Source organism: Ctenocephalides felis, unplaced genomic scaffold (assembly GCF_003426905.1).
Source record: "Ctenocephalides felis isolate EL2017-DRISC unplaced genomic scaffold, ASM342690v1 CF-g0.4_SCAFFOLD_03573, whole genome shotgun sequence".
NCBI lineage: Eukaryota > Metazoa > Arthropoda > Insecta > Siphonaptera > Pulicidae > Ctenocephalides > Ctenocephalides felis.
Window position 1 is genome coordinate 18,344,230 of NW_020539727.1, and position 19,310 is coordinate 18,363,539.

General features: G+C 30.3%; 2 protein-coding genes across 2 annotated transcripts; one reads left to right on the forward strand and one right to left on the reverse strand.

Annotated features, from left to right (window-relative positions):
- Positions 1 to 1,855: 1,855 nt before the first annotated feature.
- Positions 1,856 to 3,097, reverse strand: LOC113389700 (zinc finger protein 271-like). Its single transcript, XM_026626715.1, has one exon. The coding sequence runs from the start codon at positions 3,095 to 3,097 to the stop codon at positions 1,856 to 1,858; it is 1,242 nt and encodes a 413-aa protein (XP_026482500.1).
- A 985-nt stretch (positions 3,098 to 4,082) lies between these two features.
- LOC113389186 (zinc finger protein 583-like) lies at positions 4,083 to 6,412 on the forward strand. The gene has a single exon (XM_026626243.1). It carries the CDS (start codon positions 4,167 to 4,169, stop codon positions 6,309 to 6,311), a length of 2,145 nt encoding a protein of 714 aa, XP_026482028.1. The 5' UTR covers positions 4,083 to 4,166; the 3' UTR covers positions 6,312 to 6,412.
- Positions 6,413 to 19,310: the final 12,898 nt, after the last annotated feature.

Consider the following 19,310-nt stretch of genomic DNA (forward strand, 5'->3'; position numbering starts at 1 on the left):
GAGGATTATGAGGATGTCCACGATATTCCAACTTCTTTGAAATAAGTCAGAAGTCCCAAATGTTTCACTCGGAGTATTGTTTTTATTGCAAAAATTAAGGCACAAGCTAGGAACAAGATGAAAGAAATCACTACTGTTGTGTTCTTTTGTTCCTGGTTGATCAGAAGCTTCACTGTTTCAATCTGAAAATAAAACTAGTGGTGTATGGCATCGTGCCTTAAGGCAAATTGCTGGAACTTGCCGTACCATAATAACATATTCGAGAAATTTTAAACGTTTTCAAATACGTATATTATTACAAATACTGTAACTTTCATTATTTTTGCCATTTTGTTATATCTGAGCAAATCAAATGTAAATTATAAATAAATCAATTTATCTCCAGAACATTAACAATCGTCATTTCATTTAAAATTCAATTTAAAAAAAAATAGTTGCCTAATTTACACAAAATTGAAAAAGTGCTCCCGTATAGTCACAGTCTAAACGCACTTGCGAATAATTCTGTGCAACATTTTCACTTGTACTGTGCTTAGCTTGGCGGCATTTTCACATTTTTCAACAGTTTTCACAAAATTGGAAAAGTGCTCCAGTACATAAACAGTCTAAACGCTCTTGGGTAAACATTTGTACCAGAGTGGTGCTTAGACTGTGCTTAGCCTGGGTAATTTTTTGATTTTTTTGAATCCAAAATTACAAAAATATTTTATGGAAAATAAAAAAAAAGATGTAATTTTTTTTTATCTTCAAAAGCAAATTGTTTTGTCAATACTAGCAGAATTTTTTTTCAATTTTGTGTAAATTAAGGCAACTAAACTATTTTTTTGGAATTGAATTCGAAATGAAATGGCGATTGTTAATGTTCTGGAAATAAATTCTGGAGATTTATAATTTACATTTGATTTGTTCAGATGTAACAAGATAGCAAAAATAATGAAAGTTACAGTATTTGTAATAATTTTAATGAATTTGTTTTATGATATTTATGAATATTTGTATGACAATAGAGTTTGATGTTAGACATTGTTGTAGATTATTCAATTTTAAACAAATTTAACAGCATATTGACTTATTTGAAATATCTTGAGATAATTAAAAATTACTTAGAACATGCGGTACTTTCATTGAAATGTCTGGACATCCTTGCACATATTTATTTAGCACCACTTATAACACATTGTTTGTTCTATTATTAATAATTATATGAGAAATAGAAATGTAACACACTATAACACACTTAATATATTAAACTTAACACACTTAAATAAGAAATTTACTTAAACACTTATATTAAATACATTGCAATGTATACAATATGGTATTGTCTCTCCAAAGACCATTATAAAAATGCACAAAGTTTTCTGATTTTTGTAAATTCTGACGATAGAATTGTACTTTTACATCAAATGCAATTATACGATATCCATGTATAACGGTAAATTTCATGTATCGATTTTCTAAATAATGTTTGTAACTGCAAAATAAAGAAGTTAGTCTGGGAGGTTTGGACAGATTTTAAAATTTAAAAAAAGTGATATAATAAGTAACAATAAATGAATATAATGTGATGTTTACTGTTTATTTCATACTATTCCTACATTCTTTTACATGGAAGAATATTTTATAATTTTTTTCCTAATAATTGAATTTAATTTAAGAAACAATTTATATTTCATTGATTATTATTACATTTTCGACTCTAAATTGCAATGTTTTCAAAAAATTCAATTGAGTAAATTCCTTATTGACTACTTCATTTTCAAGGATGCTTTCTGCGATAAATCAGCATGTGTCTTTGCAGAAGACTCAAATGTGTGAATTTATTATTACAAATAATGCATTCATTGAGATGAATTCAATTGTGAAGTTTCATGTGACGTTTGAGATTACCTAACACCGTGAATGTCTTATTACAAACATTGCATTGATGGGGTCGTATTCCTTTGTGAATTAGCATGTGTTTTTTCAGATCACCTGATTGTCTGAAAGTCTTATTACAAACATCGCATTGATGGGGGCGTATTCCTTTGTGAATCAGCATGTGTTTTTTCAGATCACCTGATTGTCTGAAAGTCTTATTACAAACATCGCATTGATGGGGGCGTATTCCTTTGTGAATCAGCATGTGTTTTTCCAGATTACTTGATTGTGTGAATGTTTTATTACAAACATCGCATTGATGGGGGCGTATTCCTTTGTGAATCAGCATGTGTTTTTCCAGATTACTTGATTGTGTGAATGTTTTATTACAAACATCGCATTGATGGGGGCGTATTCCTTTGTGAATCAGCATGTGTTTATCCAGATTACCTGATTGTGTGAATGTTTTATTGCATACACTACAAACGAAGGGGCGTTCACCAATGTGAATGATCATGTGTGTATTCAGATGACTTGATCGTGTGAATGTCTTATTACAAACATTGCATTGATGGGGTCGTATTCCTTTGTGGATCAGCATGTGAGTTCTCAGAGAACCTAATTGTGTGAAAGTCTTATTACAAACATCGCATTGATGGGGTCGTATTCCATTGTGAATCAGCATGTGTTGTTTCAGATTACTTGATTGTGTGAATGTTTTATTGCATATACTGCATTTATGGGGGCGCTCACCAATGTGAATGAGCATGTGTTTTTTCAGATCACCTGATTGTCTGAAAGCTTTGTTGCATATAATGCATTTATAGGGGCGTTCTCCACTGTGCAAAAGCATGTGAATTTTCAGACAACGTTTTGGTTTGAAAGTCTTATGACAGATTTCGCATTTGAAACGGCGTTCCTTGCTATTAATAGGCTTGTGATCGACCATATGCTCTTTTAATTGATCAGATTCTGCAAATGATTGATTACAAATGTCACATTCATAAACTGATGTCTCAACTAGCTCCTGTTTGACTTCTTCTTCGATTGTCACTTCAGAGTTCATAAATCTTTCTAAACAGGTTTCATCATCCGCAGAACACGATTCAGATTTAACAATATCATCAGAAACATCAATATCATCCTGAATTTCGTGTTTAATGTCTTCTTCTGAATATTCGGGTGGTTCAAGTTTAATCGCCGGATCATTCATTGACATAATTGTTTCTTCTGACATTTTAAATATTTTAACTGGTTATACTCACTCACGAAATAATTGAAATAATTCCAAAATAGGTGTGGGCTAAATGATAATCTAGTTTAATCAACAATCCATAACTGATTTCAACTTACAAATTAAATTTATTATTTGACACTTGGAGCATAGAGTTTACTTACACAAAGATGAGACTCTTCTCATATCGCTTTCACATTTAACAATGACGCGCATTTTCAAATTCATTATGTTTCTCTGTGTCTAAACTATTTTATTAAATAATATTAATTTTACAAACGTAAAATTTAAAATTTTAAGACCATTCAAATAAAATTTCCAGCAGCAGAAAAACATATTTAAATACAAAAAATATAAACCAATAGAAAGTGTACATAAATAAATTGTAATAAATAAAAAATTAAATAAATAAATAGAAAATTGCATAAATAGATATATAGATAATAAGATAACTAACTAGAAAAATAACTAGTTAAATACATAGAATAATATATAACTAAATAAGTAGATAAATACACATATAAACAAATTAGTTATATATTTATCTATGTATTTAACTAGTTATTTTTCTAGTAAAGTTATCTTATTATCTATTTATCTATGTATCTATCTATGGGATTTTCTATTTATTTATTTAATTTTTTATTACATTTTATTTGTGTATACTTTCTATTGGTTTATATTATATTTTTCGTATTTAATTCTGTATTTCTGCTGTTGAGAATTTTATTTAAATGGTCTTAAAATTTTAAATTATAATACACCGATGATGAGACAAACCTAGTCTCAAAACGTTTGTAAAATTAATATTATTTAATAAAATAGTTTAGACACAGAGAAACATAATGAATTTGAAAATGCGCGCCATTGTTAAATGTGAAAGCGATGTGAGAAGAGTCTCATCTTTGTGTAAGTATCTATCTATGCTCCAAATGTCAAATAATAAATTTAAATTGTAAGTTGAAATCAGTTATGGATTGTTGATTAAACTACATTATTATTTAGCCCACACCTATTTTGGAATCATTTCAATTATTTCGTAAGTGAGTACAAGCAGTTAAAATATTTAAAAATGTCAGAAGAAACAATTATGTCAATGAATGATCCGGCAATTAAAATTGAACCACCCGAATATTCAGAAGAAGACATTAAACACGAAATTCAGGATGATATTGATGTTTCTGATGATATTGTTAAATCTGAATCGTGTTCTGCGGATGATGAAACCTGTTTAGAAAGATTTATGAACTCTGAAGTGACTATCGAAGAAGAAGTCAAACAGGAGCTAGTTGAGACATCAGCTTATGAAGACATTAAACACGAAATTCAGGATGATATTGATGTTTCTGATGATATTGTTAAATCTGAATCGTGTTCTGCGGATGATGAAACCTGTTTAGAAAGATTTATGAACTCTGAAGTGACTATCGAAGAAGAAGTCAAACAGGAGCTAGTTGAGACATCAGCTTATGAAGACATTAAACACGAAATTCAGGATGATATTGATGTTTCTGATGATATTGTTAAATCTGAATCGTGTTCTGCGGATGATGAAACCTGTTTAGAAAGATTTATGAACTCTGAAGTGACTATCGAAGAAGAAGTCAAACAGGAGCTAGTTGAGACATCAGCTTATGAAGACATTAAACACGAAATTCAGGATGATATTGATGTTTCTGATGATATTGTTAAATCTGAATCGTGTTCTGCGGATGATGAAACCTGTTTAGAAAGATTTATGAACTCTGAAGTGACTATCGAAGAAGAAGTCAAACAGGAGCTAGTTGAGACATCAGCTTATGAAGACATTAAACACGAAATTCAGGATGATATTGATGTTTCTGATGATATTGTTAAATCTGAATCGTGTTCTGCGGATGATGAAACCTGTTTAGAAAGATTTATGAACTCTGAAGTGACTATCGAAGAAGAAGTCAAACAGGAGCTAGTTGAGACATCAGCTTATGAAGACATTAAACACGAAATTCAGGATGATATTGATGTTTCTGATGATATTGTTAAATCTGAATCGTGTTCTGCGGATGATGAAACCTGTTTAGAAAGATTTATGAACTCTGAAGTGACTATCGAAGAAGAAGTCAAACAGGAGCTAGTTGAGACATCAGCTTATGAAGACATTAAACACGAAATTCAGGATGATATTGATGTTTCTGATGATATTGTTAAATCTGAATCGTGTTCTGCGGATGATGAAACCTGTTTAGAAAGATTCATGAACTCTGAAGTGACTATCGAAGAAGAAGTCAAACAGGAGCTAGTTGAGACATCAGCTTATGAATGTGACATTTGTAATCAATCATTTGCAGAATCTGATCAATTAAAAGAGCATATGGTCGATCACAAGCCTAGTAATAGCAAAGAAACGTTCAAATGCGAAATCTGTCATAAGACTATCAAACATAAAGGTTATCTGAAAACTCACATGCTGATTCACAAAGGAATACGACCCCATCAATGCGATGTTTGTAATAAGACTTTCACACAATCAGATTCTCTGAAAAGACACATGCTCATTCACATTGGTGAGCGCCCCCATAAATGCCTTATATGCAACAAGACTTTCAGACAATCAGGTAATCTGGATAAACACATGCTGATTCACAAAGGAATACGCCCCCATCAATGTGATGTATGTAATAAGACATTCACACAATCAAGTCATCTGAATAAACACATGATCATTCACAAAGGAATACGACCCCATCAATGCGATGTTTGTAATAAGACTTTCATACAATCAGATTATCTGAAAAAACACATGCTGATTCACATTGGTGAGAACCCCTACGTTTGTAGTATATGCAATAAAACATTCACACAATCAGGTAATCTGAATAAACACATGCTGATTCACAAAGGAATACGCCCCCATCAATGCGATGTATGTAATAAAACATTCACACAATCAAGTAATCTGGAAAAACACATGCTGATTCACAAAGGAATACGCCCCCATCAATGTGATGTATGTAATAAGACTTTCACACAATCAGGTTCTCTGAAAAAACACATGCTGGTTCATAAAGGAATACGCCCCCATCAATGCGATGTTTGTAATAAGACTTTCACAGAATCGAGTGGTTTGAAATGTCACATGCAAATTCACAATGCAGTACCCCGCAATGAATGCAATGTTTGTAATAAGACATTCACGGTGTTAGGTAATCTCAAACGTCACATGAAAATTCACAATTGAATTCATCTCGATGAATGCATTATTTGTAATAATAAATTCACACAATTGAGTCTTCTGCAAAGACATATGCTGATTTATCATAGAAAGCATCCTTGAAAATATGAAGCATTCAATAAGGAATTTACTCAATTGAATTATTTGAAAACATGACAATTTATAGTCGAAAATGTAATAATAATCAATGAAATATAAATTGTTTCTTAAATTGAATTTAATTGTTAGGAAAAAAGTTATAAAATATTCTTCAATGTAAAAGAATGTAGGAATAGTATGAAATAAACAGTAAACATCACATTATATTCATTTATTGTTACTTATTATATCACTTTATTGGTTCTTTATTAAATTCCCGTAGGGTAAGTTATTGTAATCGTCCAAAAATCGAAATTGAAAATTTTTGCATTTCTCGACGTTTTGAAGGTTTCTGAACATTTTGGCATACCACAAAAAAATGGATGTGTGTGTGTTTTGTATGTCCGCATTTTTTCATCCACGTTTTCCGGCGCACGAATCAACTGATTAGAATGATTCATTTACCATTCGATTCCTATTGATAGGGAGATGTGCTGATTAGTTTTTGGCAAAGGCAGGTCCAACCGTTTCGGAGATAAAGAGCAAAGAGTGCAGAAAATACAAATCGAGTTTTTGAGAGAACATTTAAAACTTTATCTATTATTTCTTTACCTTCCAGCTGGTCAAATAACTTCCAACAGCAAATCGTTCTGCCAAAAGTGTGACAACACTGAATAAATTCTGGTTGACATTATAGAAAGCCATCTCGATGAACACAACCCTGGTTTGTTGGTCCAACCAAGAAGATTCCACCAAAAAATTTAGTATTGTCCTAGAATTTGATAAAGTACGTCCAAGTGGTGATATGTAGCCACCAGCTGGATATAGGATGTCATCACCTGGTAAAGGATAATGTAATGAGACTTCATATATATATATATATATATATATATATATATATATATATATATATATATATATATATATTGAAGTTCTAAATATTACCTAAAATTGGTAAAGATGAAGAATGAAACGTATCCCGGTACTCCCAAGGACCAACGACTCTGTGGTTGATTTTGTTCCATTTGCTGTCCAAAAAAGACTTCCAACTTGGACTGTAGGTCTGTGTGTCCATGAAGGATATCGAGAAAGAATTGTAGCATTCTGAAACATTAAATACAATTTTTAAGTAAAACTTCTTTAGGCGCGACATGGGTGTAAATCCGTACAAATGCAACGAAAATTGTTACGGCAAGGTCAAGTGAAAGTCATTCGCTCTCGATGATATGATTCCTATACGGGTCGATTCTGATTGGTCGTATTTGTGCAAGGCTTCTTGGTATGTGTGACTTTATACGTGCGTACGTCACCGAAAGCGTGAAGCATATTGTTCATTTTTCGGTGTTTCATGTCATTAAATTTTAAGTAGTATAAATCGTGAGTTAATGAAAAATGTCATGATCGGAAGAATATTTTATCCCGTCCCCCACAAATAATTGTAGTGCAAATAATGAAACATATGAAAAATCTGAGCTGCGTAAAAAATGTAAGTTAATTGAAGTAATTTGTATCATTCGAGTTTTTTGAGGTTACTATATATCTTTGAGGTTATTACTAAAATGAAAAATATTTTTATAGGCAAGACAGATACTACAGTTGCTCAAAGAATGAAACTGTATCGCCAGCGAAATAGTCAAAACAAACAAGCAGTCAATAAACGTATGTTAATTTCAATTACATGAAGTTCTACAAACACAATTACACGATAAGTGAAATTGTGAAAACAATATTTCTTTATTGAAAATTTAGAGAAAGTTTACATGCATCTCTTTTATGATAGCTACGAAGACTAATTTTTTTACTACTTTTTGATGTACTACTTTGTTGGATGAAAATTGACGACATAATGCGTCGTGTTATTAAGCCCTTTGTGACTTTTAAACGGTTTGTTCAAAATACATAAAATATTCAACAAATTTGTACAAAATTAAATTGTGCATAAACTTTTCTAACATCATATGACCCTACAGCAACTCAGTGTACTTCAAAACAACTAAAACCTACACCATCCCCCAGTACTTCAAACAAAATGATTTATAAAATTTGTTGCTCTTAGCATTCGATTATTAACTTCCCGTAGAAAACTATTGAAAAATGTAAAAATGCCGCCAAGCTTAGCACAGTATAAGTGAAAATGTCGCACAGAATTATTTGCAAATGCGTTTAGACTGTGACTATACGGGAGCACTTTTTCAATTTTGTGTAAATTAAGCAACTATTTTTTTTGGAAATTGAATTCGAAATGAAATGACGATTGTTAATGCTCGGGAGATAAATTGATTTATGATTTACATTTGATTTGCTCAGATATAAGAAACAAGATAGCAAAAATAATGAAAGTTACAGTATTTGTAATGATATATTTGAAAACGTTTAAAATTTCTCGAATATTTCATTACGGTACGGGAAGTTCCAGCAATTTGCCTTAAGGCACAATGCCATACTAGTTATGAATGATGTTTTTATTACCTTTAGTGAATTTTTGCATAACTTCAGGAACCACACAAGAATCATTTCTGACTCTGAGTTGTCTTAATCGAGGAACTCCCAATAATTTGGAACCATAATCTGGTGTCCAGCCAAAACCACGAAATTGGTGACCTTGGTACCATTCTTCGGAGAACAGAGATGGTAACAGGGAATTGTTTAGGTAATCGATTAACCTTGGAAAAAATAAAAATTTAGTGGTGGTTCCATATAAAATTTTTGAGTTATTTGACAAAAAACACAAAAATGTCCCGAATTTTCTATATTTATTGCTACTAAAGAATGAAATATCGAATTCAAAATCGTTTTATTCAAAACATTTATATTGGGATGTATAAAAGTGTTCCATAGGAAATGTAAATTTTATCTAGTTTCACCCTATCTAATTGAAAATGGATAGTTCGATATAAAATTTTTGAGTTATTTGAGAAAAAAAAATGTCCCGAATTTTGTATTTATTGCTACTAAAGAATAAAGGTCAGAAGAAAAGGTTATTGTTAATGCATGCTGTAGAAAGTTCTAATTTTTTTAAAAATACTTTTGCTCGTTCCAGGATATTGTAATTTTAATATGTTATTTCTTGATATATCTATTATGACACCAAATACTAAAATCGATGAGTCTTCTAACAAATTTTCCAGATATTTAAAATAACATGAGTAGGTAACATTAACTACAAAGAAAGTTGTAAATTGCAGAGACTAAGAATTTTTTTTAAATACTTCTGCTTGTTCTAGAATATTGTAATTTCAATATGTTATTCTTCAATATGTCTTTTATGACACCAAATACCAAAATCGATGAGTCTTCTAACAAATTTTTAGGATATTTAAAATAATAATAATACGATGACACTAAATACTAAAATCGATGAGCTTTCTAAAAAATTTTCCAGATATTTACAATAATACGAGTAGGTAACATTAACTACAAAGAAAGCTGTAAATTGCAGAAACTAAGAAAGTTTTAATTTTTTTAAAAATACTTCTGCTTGTTCTAGAATATTGTGATTTTAATATGTTATTCTTTAATATGTCTTTTATGACACCAAATACCAAAATCGATGAGTCTCCTAACAAATTTTTAGGATATTTAAAATAATACGTATATGTTACATTAACAACTTCTCATAAAAGAGTTATAGATGGATGGAAAGAGAAAGGGTTATTCTTAATGCATGCTGAAGAAAGTTTTAATTTTTTAAAAATAGTTTTGCTTGTTCCTATATATTGTAATTGCAATATGTTATTTCTTCAATATGTCTATTATGACACCAAATACTAAAATCGATGAATCTTCTAACAAATTTTCCTGATATTTATAATTACGTGAGTAGGTTATCTTTACAAATTACAAAGAAAGTTGTAATTTATTTATAAAGAGACTAAGAAAAATTTAATTTTTTAAAAATAGTTTTGCTTATTCCACAATGTTGTAATTTTAATATGTTATTTCTCAATATGTCTATTATGACACCAAATACTAAAATCGATGAGTATTGTAACAAACTTTCCAGATATTTACAAATTTCTCATTAGATTACATTAACAAAAAAATGGTTATTGTTAATGTATGCAGTTGAAAGTTTTAATTATTTTAAAAATAGTTCTGCTCATTATATATATATATATATATATATATATATATTTATATATATATATATATATATATATATATAATTTATTATTTTTTTCAGTTGTATCACAATTTTACATTCAGCAATCGAATCGTCATAATAAAAATGGGATCTTTTGAAGAAAATCTGCTCATTATATATATATATATATATATATATATATATTATATTTATATATATATTTTTTCAGTTGTATCACAATTTTACATTCAGCAATCGAATCGTCATAATAAAAATGGGATCTTTTGAAGAAAATCAAGAACTCGATATATCAGAATTCCAAATTATTAATCACTTAAGTGAGCTGTTTAACTAAATATTTATGGCATCAAGATTAATTTTGCAGCAAAATATTTATTTACTTCTTGATTTGAGTTTATAAATTCTATCACAGATGGGTAAAGAATTTACTACTTGATATTAATAAATTTACAAAACTTTGATTGAAATGCGAACTATCTAAAAGTTAATATTAAGAGCTGAAACTTTCAGAGAATATTTTCGTATCAATTTGGAAGCATTTGAGACCCTGGGAGCTAGGAAATATCCAAAAACATCCATATAAGGGACCACCCAAAAATATTTTCTACGTTCTATTTTTTTTACTCACGTTTCGTCAGTAAATACACTTTCAAAATCGATGGACTCGATATCTGGAACCCACAATAATATTTTGGATATTTTGGGAACTAGTGTATGCCATAGGGTCCTTTGTGCCCAAAATAACCAACATAATGTCGATAAATACATTATGAACATCATTAAATCCGTCAGAATATTGATAGTTGTTCACGGAGGATTTCTTTGTCATTGGATAACTAGAAAAAAATAATGGCACTAATTAGTGTCGAAACGTAAACAATAAGCTCTTTAAATTGCAATATTAACCATTTCTAAAAACTTTCTGTTTGTATCGACAAAACAATTGCTTTTGAGGATAAAAAATTATTACATCTTTTTTATTTTCCATAAAATATTTTTAAAAATTAAAATTAGATTTAAATTCAAAAAATTGCCCAGGCTTTTGCGATTACGATTGCGATTACGTACTGGAGCACTATCCAATTTTGTGAAAACTATTAAAAAATGTGAAAATGCCACCAAGCTAAGCACAGTATAAGTGAAAATGTCGCACAGAATTATTTGCAAATGCCTTTGGACTGTGACTTACACAGAGCAGATTTTTCAATTTTGTGTAAATTAGGCAACAATTTTTTTTTTGAAATTGAATTCGAAATGAAATGACGATTTTAATGTTCCGGAGAGAAATGGATTTATGATTTACATTTGATTTGCTCAGATATAACAAGATAGCAAAAATAATTATAATAAGTTACAGTATTTGTATAATAATATATTTGAAAACGTTTAAAACTTCTCGAATATTTCATTACGGTACGCGAAGTTCCAGCAATTTGCCTTAAGGCATAATGCCATACACCACTAGTTTACCTTTGTTTCTTCAGTAAGTTTCGGAGCATACAATTTCTGCTCGATACGTTTTTGCAAACTTTCCAAATGAATTTTATAATTTTCCATTTTTTTACGTTCTCTGACTGTCGGAATTTTCATGGAAGGTTTTTGTGGTACAGGTTTTTTCTAGAAAATAAACAAGAAATTCAATAACTTAAAGTAATTTTCAAATAGGTATTTGTACTTGTTTTTCAAAAATCAAAATTCAAAAAATTACCCAGGCTAAGCACAGTCTAAGCGCCACTCTGGTACAAATGTTTACCCAAGTGCGTTTGGACTGTTTATGTATTGGAGCACTTTTCGAATTTTGTGAAAACTATTGAATAATGTGAAAAGGCCGCCAAGCTAAGCACAGTGTAAGTGAAAATGTCGCACAGAATTATTTGCAAATGCGTTTGGACTGTGACTATACGGGAGCACTTTTTCAATTTTGTGTAAATTAGACAACTATTTTTTTATTTGAAATTGAATTCGAAATGAAACGACGATTGTTAATGTTCTGGAGATAAATTGATTTATGATTTGATTTACATTTGATTTGCTCAGATATAACATCCAGTAATTTGCCTTAAGGCACGATGCCATACACCACTAGTTACCTTAAAGATGATGGCCATCACAATGGCCATTCCAGCAATTTTCAAAGGCCTGACCAGCAGCATTCCTTGCAAGGTGCCAAAAATCAAAGAAGTTATCCAGAGCATACTTCTGATTTTACCGAATTTTAATCCGAACCAGGTAATAAAAAAACTTGCTAGGATTATTATAATTGCATGCAGAGACCTAAGAGTAAAAGAAATTTGAGGAAATGCTAATTTTAAAAGAATTTTTGAGGACTCACCAGCCTAAATAGATGCCCCACCAGGGTAACCAGTAAGTTGCTTCTTTTTTGGAAAGTTTTGCCTTCTTTTTGTTAACTTTTTTTGATGAAGTTTTGATGTCATCTTGAGATTTATCTTCAAATTGTTTTTCTATATCTGTGTAGTCGCCTTCTAATTTAATTTCACGAGGACGAGACTTTCTACAAAAGCAAATGAGTTATTTAACAAAAACCAAAAAAATGTCCCGAAGTTTCTAATTATTGTGCTAAATAATCAAATATCAAATTTAAAGTCGTTTTATTCAAAACTTCTATATCGGAGTGTATAAAAGTGTTCCCTAGGAAATTTTGTAAATTTTATCTAGTTTCACTCTATTTAACTAAAAAGGGTTGAATATTTAATTTGTTTTATCTAGTTTCACTCTATTTAACTGAAAAGGGTTTCATATGAAATTTTCAAGTTATTTGACAAAAACCAAAAAAATGTCCCGATTTTTCTAATTATTGTGCTAAATAATCAAATATCAAATTCAACTCAAAATTGGTAAATTGTACAACAATTATATTTGCAACTTCCAATCAAAAAAAAAAAAAATAAATAAATAAATAAAAAGACAAAAAGATAAAAAAATAAAAAAAAAAGAAATAAAAAAATTAAATAGTGGGGTGTATGGCATCGTGCCTTAAGGCAAATTGCTGGAACTTCCCGTACCGAAACGAAATGTTCGAGGATTACTGAATGTTTTCAAATAGATTATTATTAATATTGTAACATTGTCTAATATTTATAAGAATTATATAAAGTGAATTGCAAAGTTAAAATTATTTGTTTAAAGTATATTAGAACTTTAGTCATAATTAAAAATAAAATCTGAATTATTTTCGATATACAAAAAATTAAAAAAAAAAAAAAATCCAAAATCAATTATTTTGTTAAGACAAGCAGAAAGTTCTTTGAATCATTCAAATCGAACACTTAGTTCTCTCAAAAACTGCTATTTTTTACATATTTAGCTCCGTATCTTCGAAATGGCTGGGCCTGCCTTTGCCAAAAACTAATAAACACTTCTCCCAATTATTACTAATTGAATGTTCTTTAGATCATTCAAATCGGATGCTCCGTTCACTCAAAAACTCGATTTCTATTTTCTGCACTTTTTGCTCTGTATCTTCGTAACGGCTGGACCTGCCTTTGCTAAAAACTAATTAGCACATTTCCATATCAATAGGAATCGAATGTTTTTTGAACCATTCAAATCGGTTGATCCGTACGCCCGAAAACGTGGACGAAAAATTGTATCCAAACATACATATATACACACACACATCAATTTTTTCTGAGGTATGCCAAAATGTTCAGAAACCTTCAGAACGTCGAGAAATGTAAAAATTTTCAATTTCGATTTTCGGCCCATTACAATAACTTAAAAGTTAAGTTGAAAAATAAAAGGAATTTTAAAAAATCCAGATTTTAAAGTATACCAAGTTGCAGTAGGATTTATGATGTTACAAAATATTCAACTACTTTTTAATAGTGGTCCTAGATTATGTAACAATTATTTTCCCTTACTGGAAAAGTAAAACAGCACAAATATTCAAAGGCATGACAACCAAGGCACTCTCTATAGCAATGACAATAGTCCTAAATGTGGCCTGATAGTGTCCAAGATCTGATTGGTCTCCTGGATTCGATTTAGGTATCCCACAAAACATCATATTTGCCAACATATTTGCTAAAGTCATCGACAAAACTGCTGTTGTACGCTGGGTACGAGTTAGACCACTTCTTGGATGCCTGGAAAAAGAATAAAATGCAACAAACCTGGTTAGTTAATTTTTTTTCCTTATACCTGATAACCATCCCTGCCCAAGGATGTTTACTCTTGATACTCTCTCTAACCAGCTGCTTCATCTCGAAATCTTCTATTTTATCCAACTTAAGTACTTTCCTAATTTTGCTTCGTTTTTTAAAAGTTCTTCCTTCATCAGATCGCAAAGTGCAGGATAAAGTTTGGTCGCACGAGTCAAAGAAAGCCAACGTCTGGCTTGAAAAGTCCATGTGCGACGAGTTTGGAGGTCACGTATTGTTACTTTGTCACAAAACCTGAGGAAATAGGTATAGTGTAGTAAAAAGATAAATAGGTGGATGTATTTGTGTTACCATGATGGTCTTCTGCCAGTGTTGTCGTGCCAAAGTTTGATGGCATCGATGTCTCCTAAAGATTTTGCAGTTGCCAAGACGAACCATTCATCAGAACCACCATGAAACACTCTGCGTTTTCTATGATTCAGTACATAACTCTAAAAAATATAAAAAAAGAGTGCGCGTAAAAATCACACGCGATTGAAGTAAAACTTATTTGCCACTGCACAAGATAGCAGTTGAGTAAAAATGAATTCATCTTATAACAATTACGAATAATGATTATTGTTAGTAATATGGTAACACTCGTGATGCACACATTTATTGGTGTCGTCACTCATTATACACATTTATATAATGATAAATTATAAATTATATATTTATAATAGCATTAAAAATATGTATAGTATTTAAAAACAATAATGTAATTAAAGTCATACTTCAAATGACATGATCGGTTTGTCATTGTAATTAGCAATTAGAAATGAACCTTCATTAGAGAAATGAAGTAATTGCTGATTAATAAATTCGTTTACATAGTGGATTATGTTAAACCAAGCCTAAACAAATATTGTTTTTACAATTTCACTCATTATGTAATAATTGTATTTGAAAAACTTCATGTAAATAAAATTAACATACATTCATTGACTGTTTGTATTTTTTTACTTTTATTTCGATGGCGATACAGTTTTATTTTTTGAACAGCTGTAATATCTGCCTTGCCTAAAAAATTGAAGCCATACTTTTATATTTGTTTTATTTATCAAGCCCTGCACATAGCTTGATCTATGAATCATTTTCTTTTTTATGTGAATGTTAATGCAATGATCATCATCAATATTACGAGGTAATCAATTAACCATCATTAACGTCAACAGGCACATTTATAATTTGGCCAAATATTCCAAATTGTCCATTTTCATGAAACACAACCTAGGTGAAATTAACCTTTCAGATACAGTATCTAGTTTAGGTAGATAATTTGGTATAGGTGGAAATACAAACCCGTTAAATTTACACAAAGTGGGAATTTTACCCGAATTTAATGCCTTTCGACAAGTCTTTTAACATCCAACCTGGTTATTTGAATCAATATTCAGAAAACCATTATCAAGAATTTGTTTTTGAGCTTTATTTAATATTTTTAAGCCATTTTGAAACCAAAGTCGATCACACACAAAACATACATAGTCAAAGTTATCATTTGTAAATTGTTTTTCATACAATTTTCATGCATTCCTAAACAAATTGAAGTCTTTATATGGAAGTTCAAATACTTCATTCGACTCTTGCAAAAGATAAATTCTTGTCACATTATTAGTCACATTATATGCAGAATCATTAATTTGCAATCGATTGGTGTTTCAGCAAAAGTTACAGCAGTACTTTCATCTAAAAAGATAACAGAATAATATGTTTAAATGTGAATAGTTGAAGCGTTTTTTAGGAGTCAAATAACGAAAAAAGATTCTTACATTAACATCTAAATTGATACCTGGCTCAAGATTTTCTAATAAATTGGCAGTAACTGATTATTTTCCTGCAGTTGTTTTGTTTGACGATGTAGTCTTGATCTTTCAGAGTTTGTAAGAGGCTTTGAACCTGCATCAATATTTATAATTACTTTTATAATAAATTAAAATTAGTCTTCATAGCCATCATAAAAGAGAAACATGTAAACTTTCTTTAAATTTCCTATAAAGAAATATTGTTTTCACAATTTCACTTATCATGTAAATGTGTTTGTTGAACTTTATGTAATTGAAATTAACATACGTTTATTGACTGCTTGTTTGTTTTGACTATTTCGCTGGCGATACAGTTTCATTCTTTGAGCAACTGTATAGTATCTGTCTTGCCTATAAAAATATTTTCCATTTTAGTAATAACCTCAAAGGTATATATAGTAACCTCGAAAAACTCGAATAATACAAATTACTTCAATAAACTTACGTTTCTTACGCAGCGCAGATTTTTCATTTGTTTCATTATTTGCACTACAATTATTTATGGGGGACGGGATAAAATATTCCTCCGATCCAGACATTTTTTTATGAACTCACGATTTATACTACTATTTAACCTTAAAATGTTTTTACATAACACCGGACATTAAACAATATGCTTCACGCTTTCGGTGACGTACGCACGTAAACCAAGAAGCCTCGCACAAATACGACCAATCAGAATCGACCCGTATAGAAATCATATCATCGAGAGCGAATGACTTTCACTTGACCCTGCCATAACAATTTCCGTTGCATTTGTACGGATTTACACCCATGTCGCGACTAAAGCAATTTTACTTCAATATAATAATTGTTATAATCAACTCTAGAACCCAAAAGGATTCTGGTTGACTTCTGGGTACCTTGGAAGTTGCTTCGGTTCCAATCAGCTGTATCACAACATTCGACGTAGTTCCAGAAACACTTCCTAATCCTGTATAAACCACGACCACGTATAAATACTCATCCTCCGGGTTGTTGTTGTCCAAATAAATTATGTTTCTCTATAAAAAACCAAACAAACCTTTAGAAAAGCACCACCTTACGTCTAACAAGTTTCTAACCTTGTCCTGGTCCTGACGATCCTGTCGTGCACCATACAACATCAACAAAGCCCACAGTGCAAATAAGAACCCTAAAGTAATAATTGGCACTAAGTTGTCTCCAATTTTAAGGAAAAGAGCCCAATCGTTCTTAAAATCCAGGGCATTAGGTGCCACCAAAAGACTGGCACCAAAAATCGAACCTGGTGTGCAACGACAATGTGCCAGAGTTGACTTTGATAAAGGACCAACCTGGGAAAAAAGATACACATGAATAAAAATTAGTGTATATTTATTTTTCTATTTACCAGGCATCCATTGGTAGTCCAATTTGCCAACTTGGTGCTCCATCGTCTGCACAAAAAGTTCTGCACTTCTATAGTATAATCAATGTTGCCTAAATTTTCATTACCAATTCCTCGAACTGCAACAAAATAATTGGAGCCATCCAGGGCTGTACCATCGCCTGCCACCAAAATACCATTGGAATTTTCCAAAAATGTTGTGGCAAATTGAAAATCTGTTTCGTCTGGCCTTTGGTCCAAACGGATAACAACCTAGTACAATAAATTAGTTGGTACATAATTGGAGGTGTCGTATAAATCGATTTATAAATGTATATATTGCTATTCCTTCAAAACAGGGACTCTAATTATATTTATAATAGCGTATAAAGCGATATATAAATGTATATATTGATATTCCTTCAAAACCAGGACCATATTTTTATATCTAATGTCGTATAAAGCGATATATAAATGTATATATTGATATTCCTTCAAAACCGGGACCATAATTATAAATCTAAGGGCCATAATTATATATATATATATTTATATATAAAGCGATATATATAAATATATATATTGATATTTCTTCAAAACCAGGACCATAATTATATTTATAATGGCGTATAAAGCGATATATAAATGTATATATTGATATTCCTTCAAAACCGGGACCATAATTATATTTATAATGACGTATAAAGCGATATATAAATGTATATATTGATATTCCTTCAAACCGGGACCATAATTATATTTATAATAGCGTATAAAGCGATATATAAATGTATATATTGATATTCCTTCAAAACCGGGACCATAATTATAGTTATAATGGCGTATAAAGCGATATATAAATGTATATATTGATATTCCTTCAAAACCGGGACCATAATTATATTTATAATGACGTATAAAGCGATATATAAATGTATATATTGATATTCCTTCAAACCGGGACCATAATTATATTTATAATAGCGTATAAAGCGATATATAAATGTATATATTGATATTCCTTCAAAACCGGGACCATAATTATAGTTATAATGGCGTATAAAGCGATATATAAATGTATATATTGATATTCCTTCAAAACCAGGACTCAAATTATATTTATAATGGCATATAAAGCGATATATAAATGTATATATTAATATTCCTTCAAAACCGGTACTAAAATTATATTTATAATGGCGTATAAAGCGATATATAAATGTATATATTGATATTCCTTCAAAACCAGAACCATAATTCTATATCCAATGGCGTATAAAGCGATATATAAATGTATATATCAATTTATACATGATTATATATATACTAGCTGTCCCAGATTGTATGGGAAATGGATATATAAATGTATATATCAATGTATACATGATTATATATATACTAGCTGTCCTAGTTTGTATGGAAATTGGATATATAAATGTATATATTGATTTATATATGATTATACTTATACTAGCTGTCCCAGATTGTATGGGAATTGAATATATAAATGTGTATATCAATTTGTACATG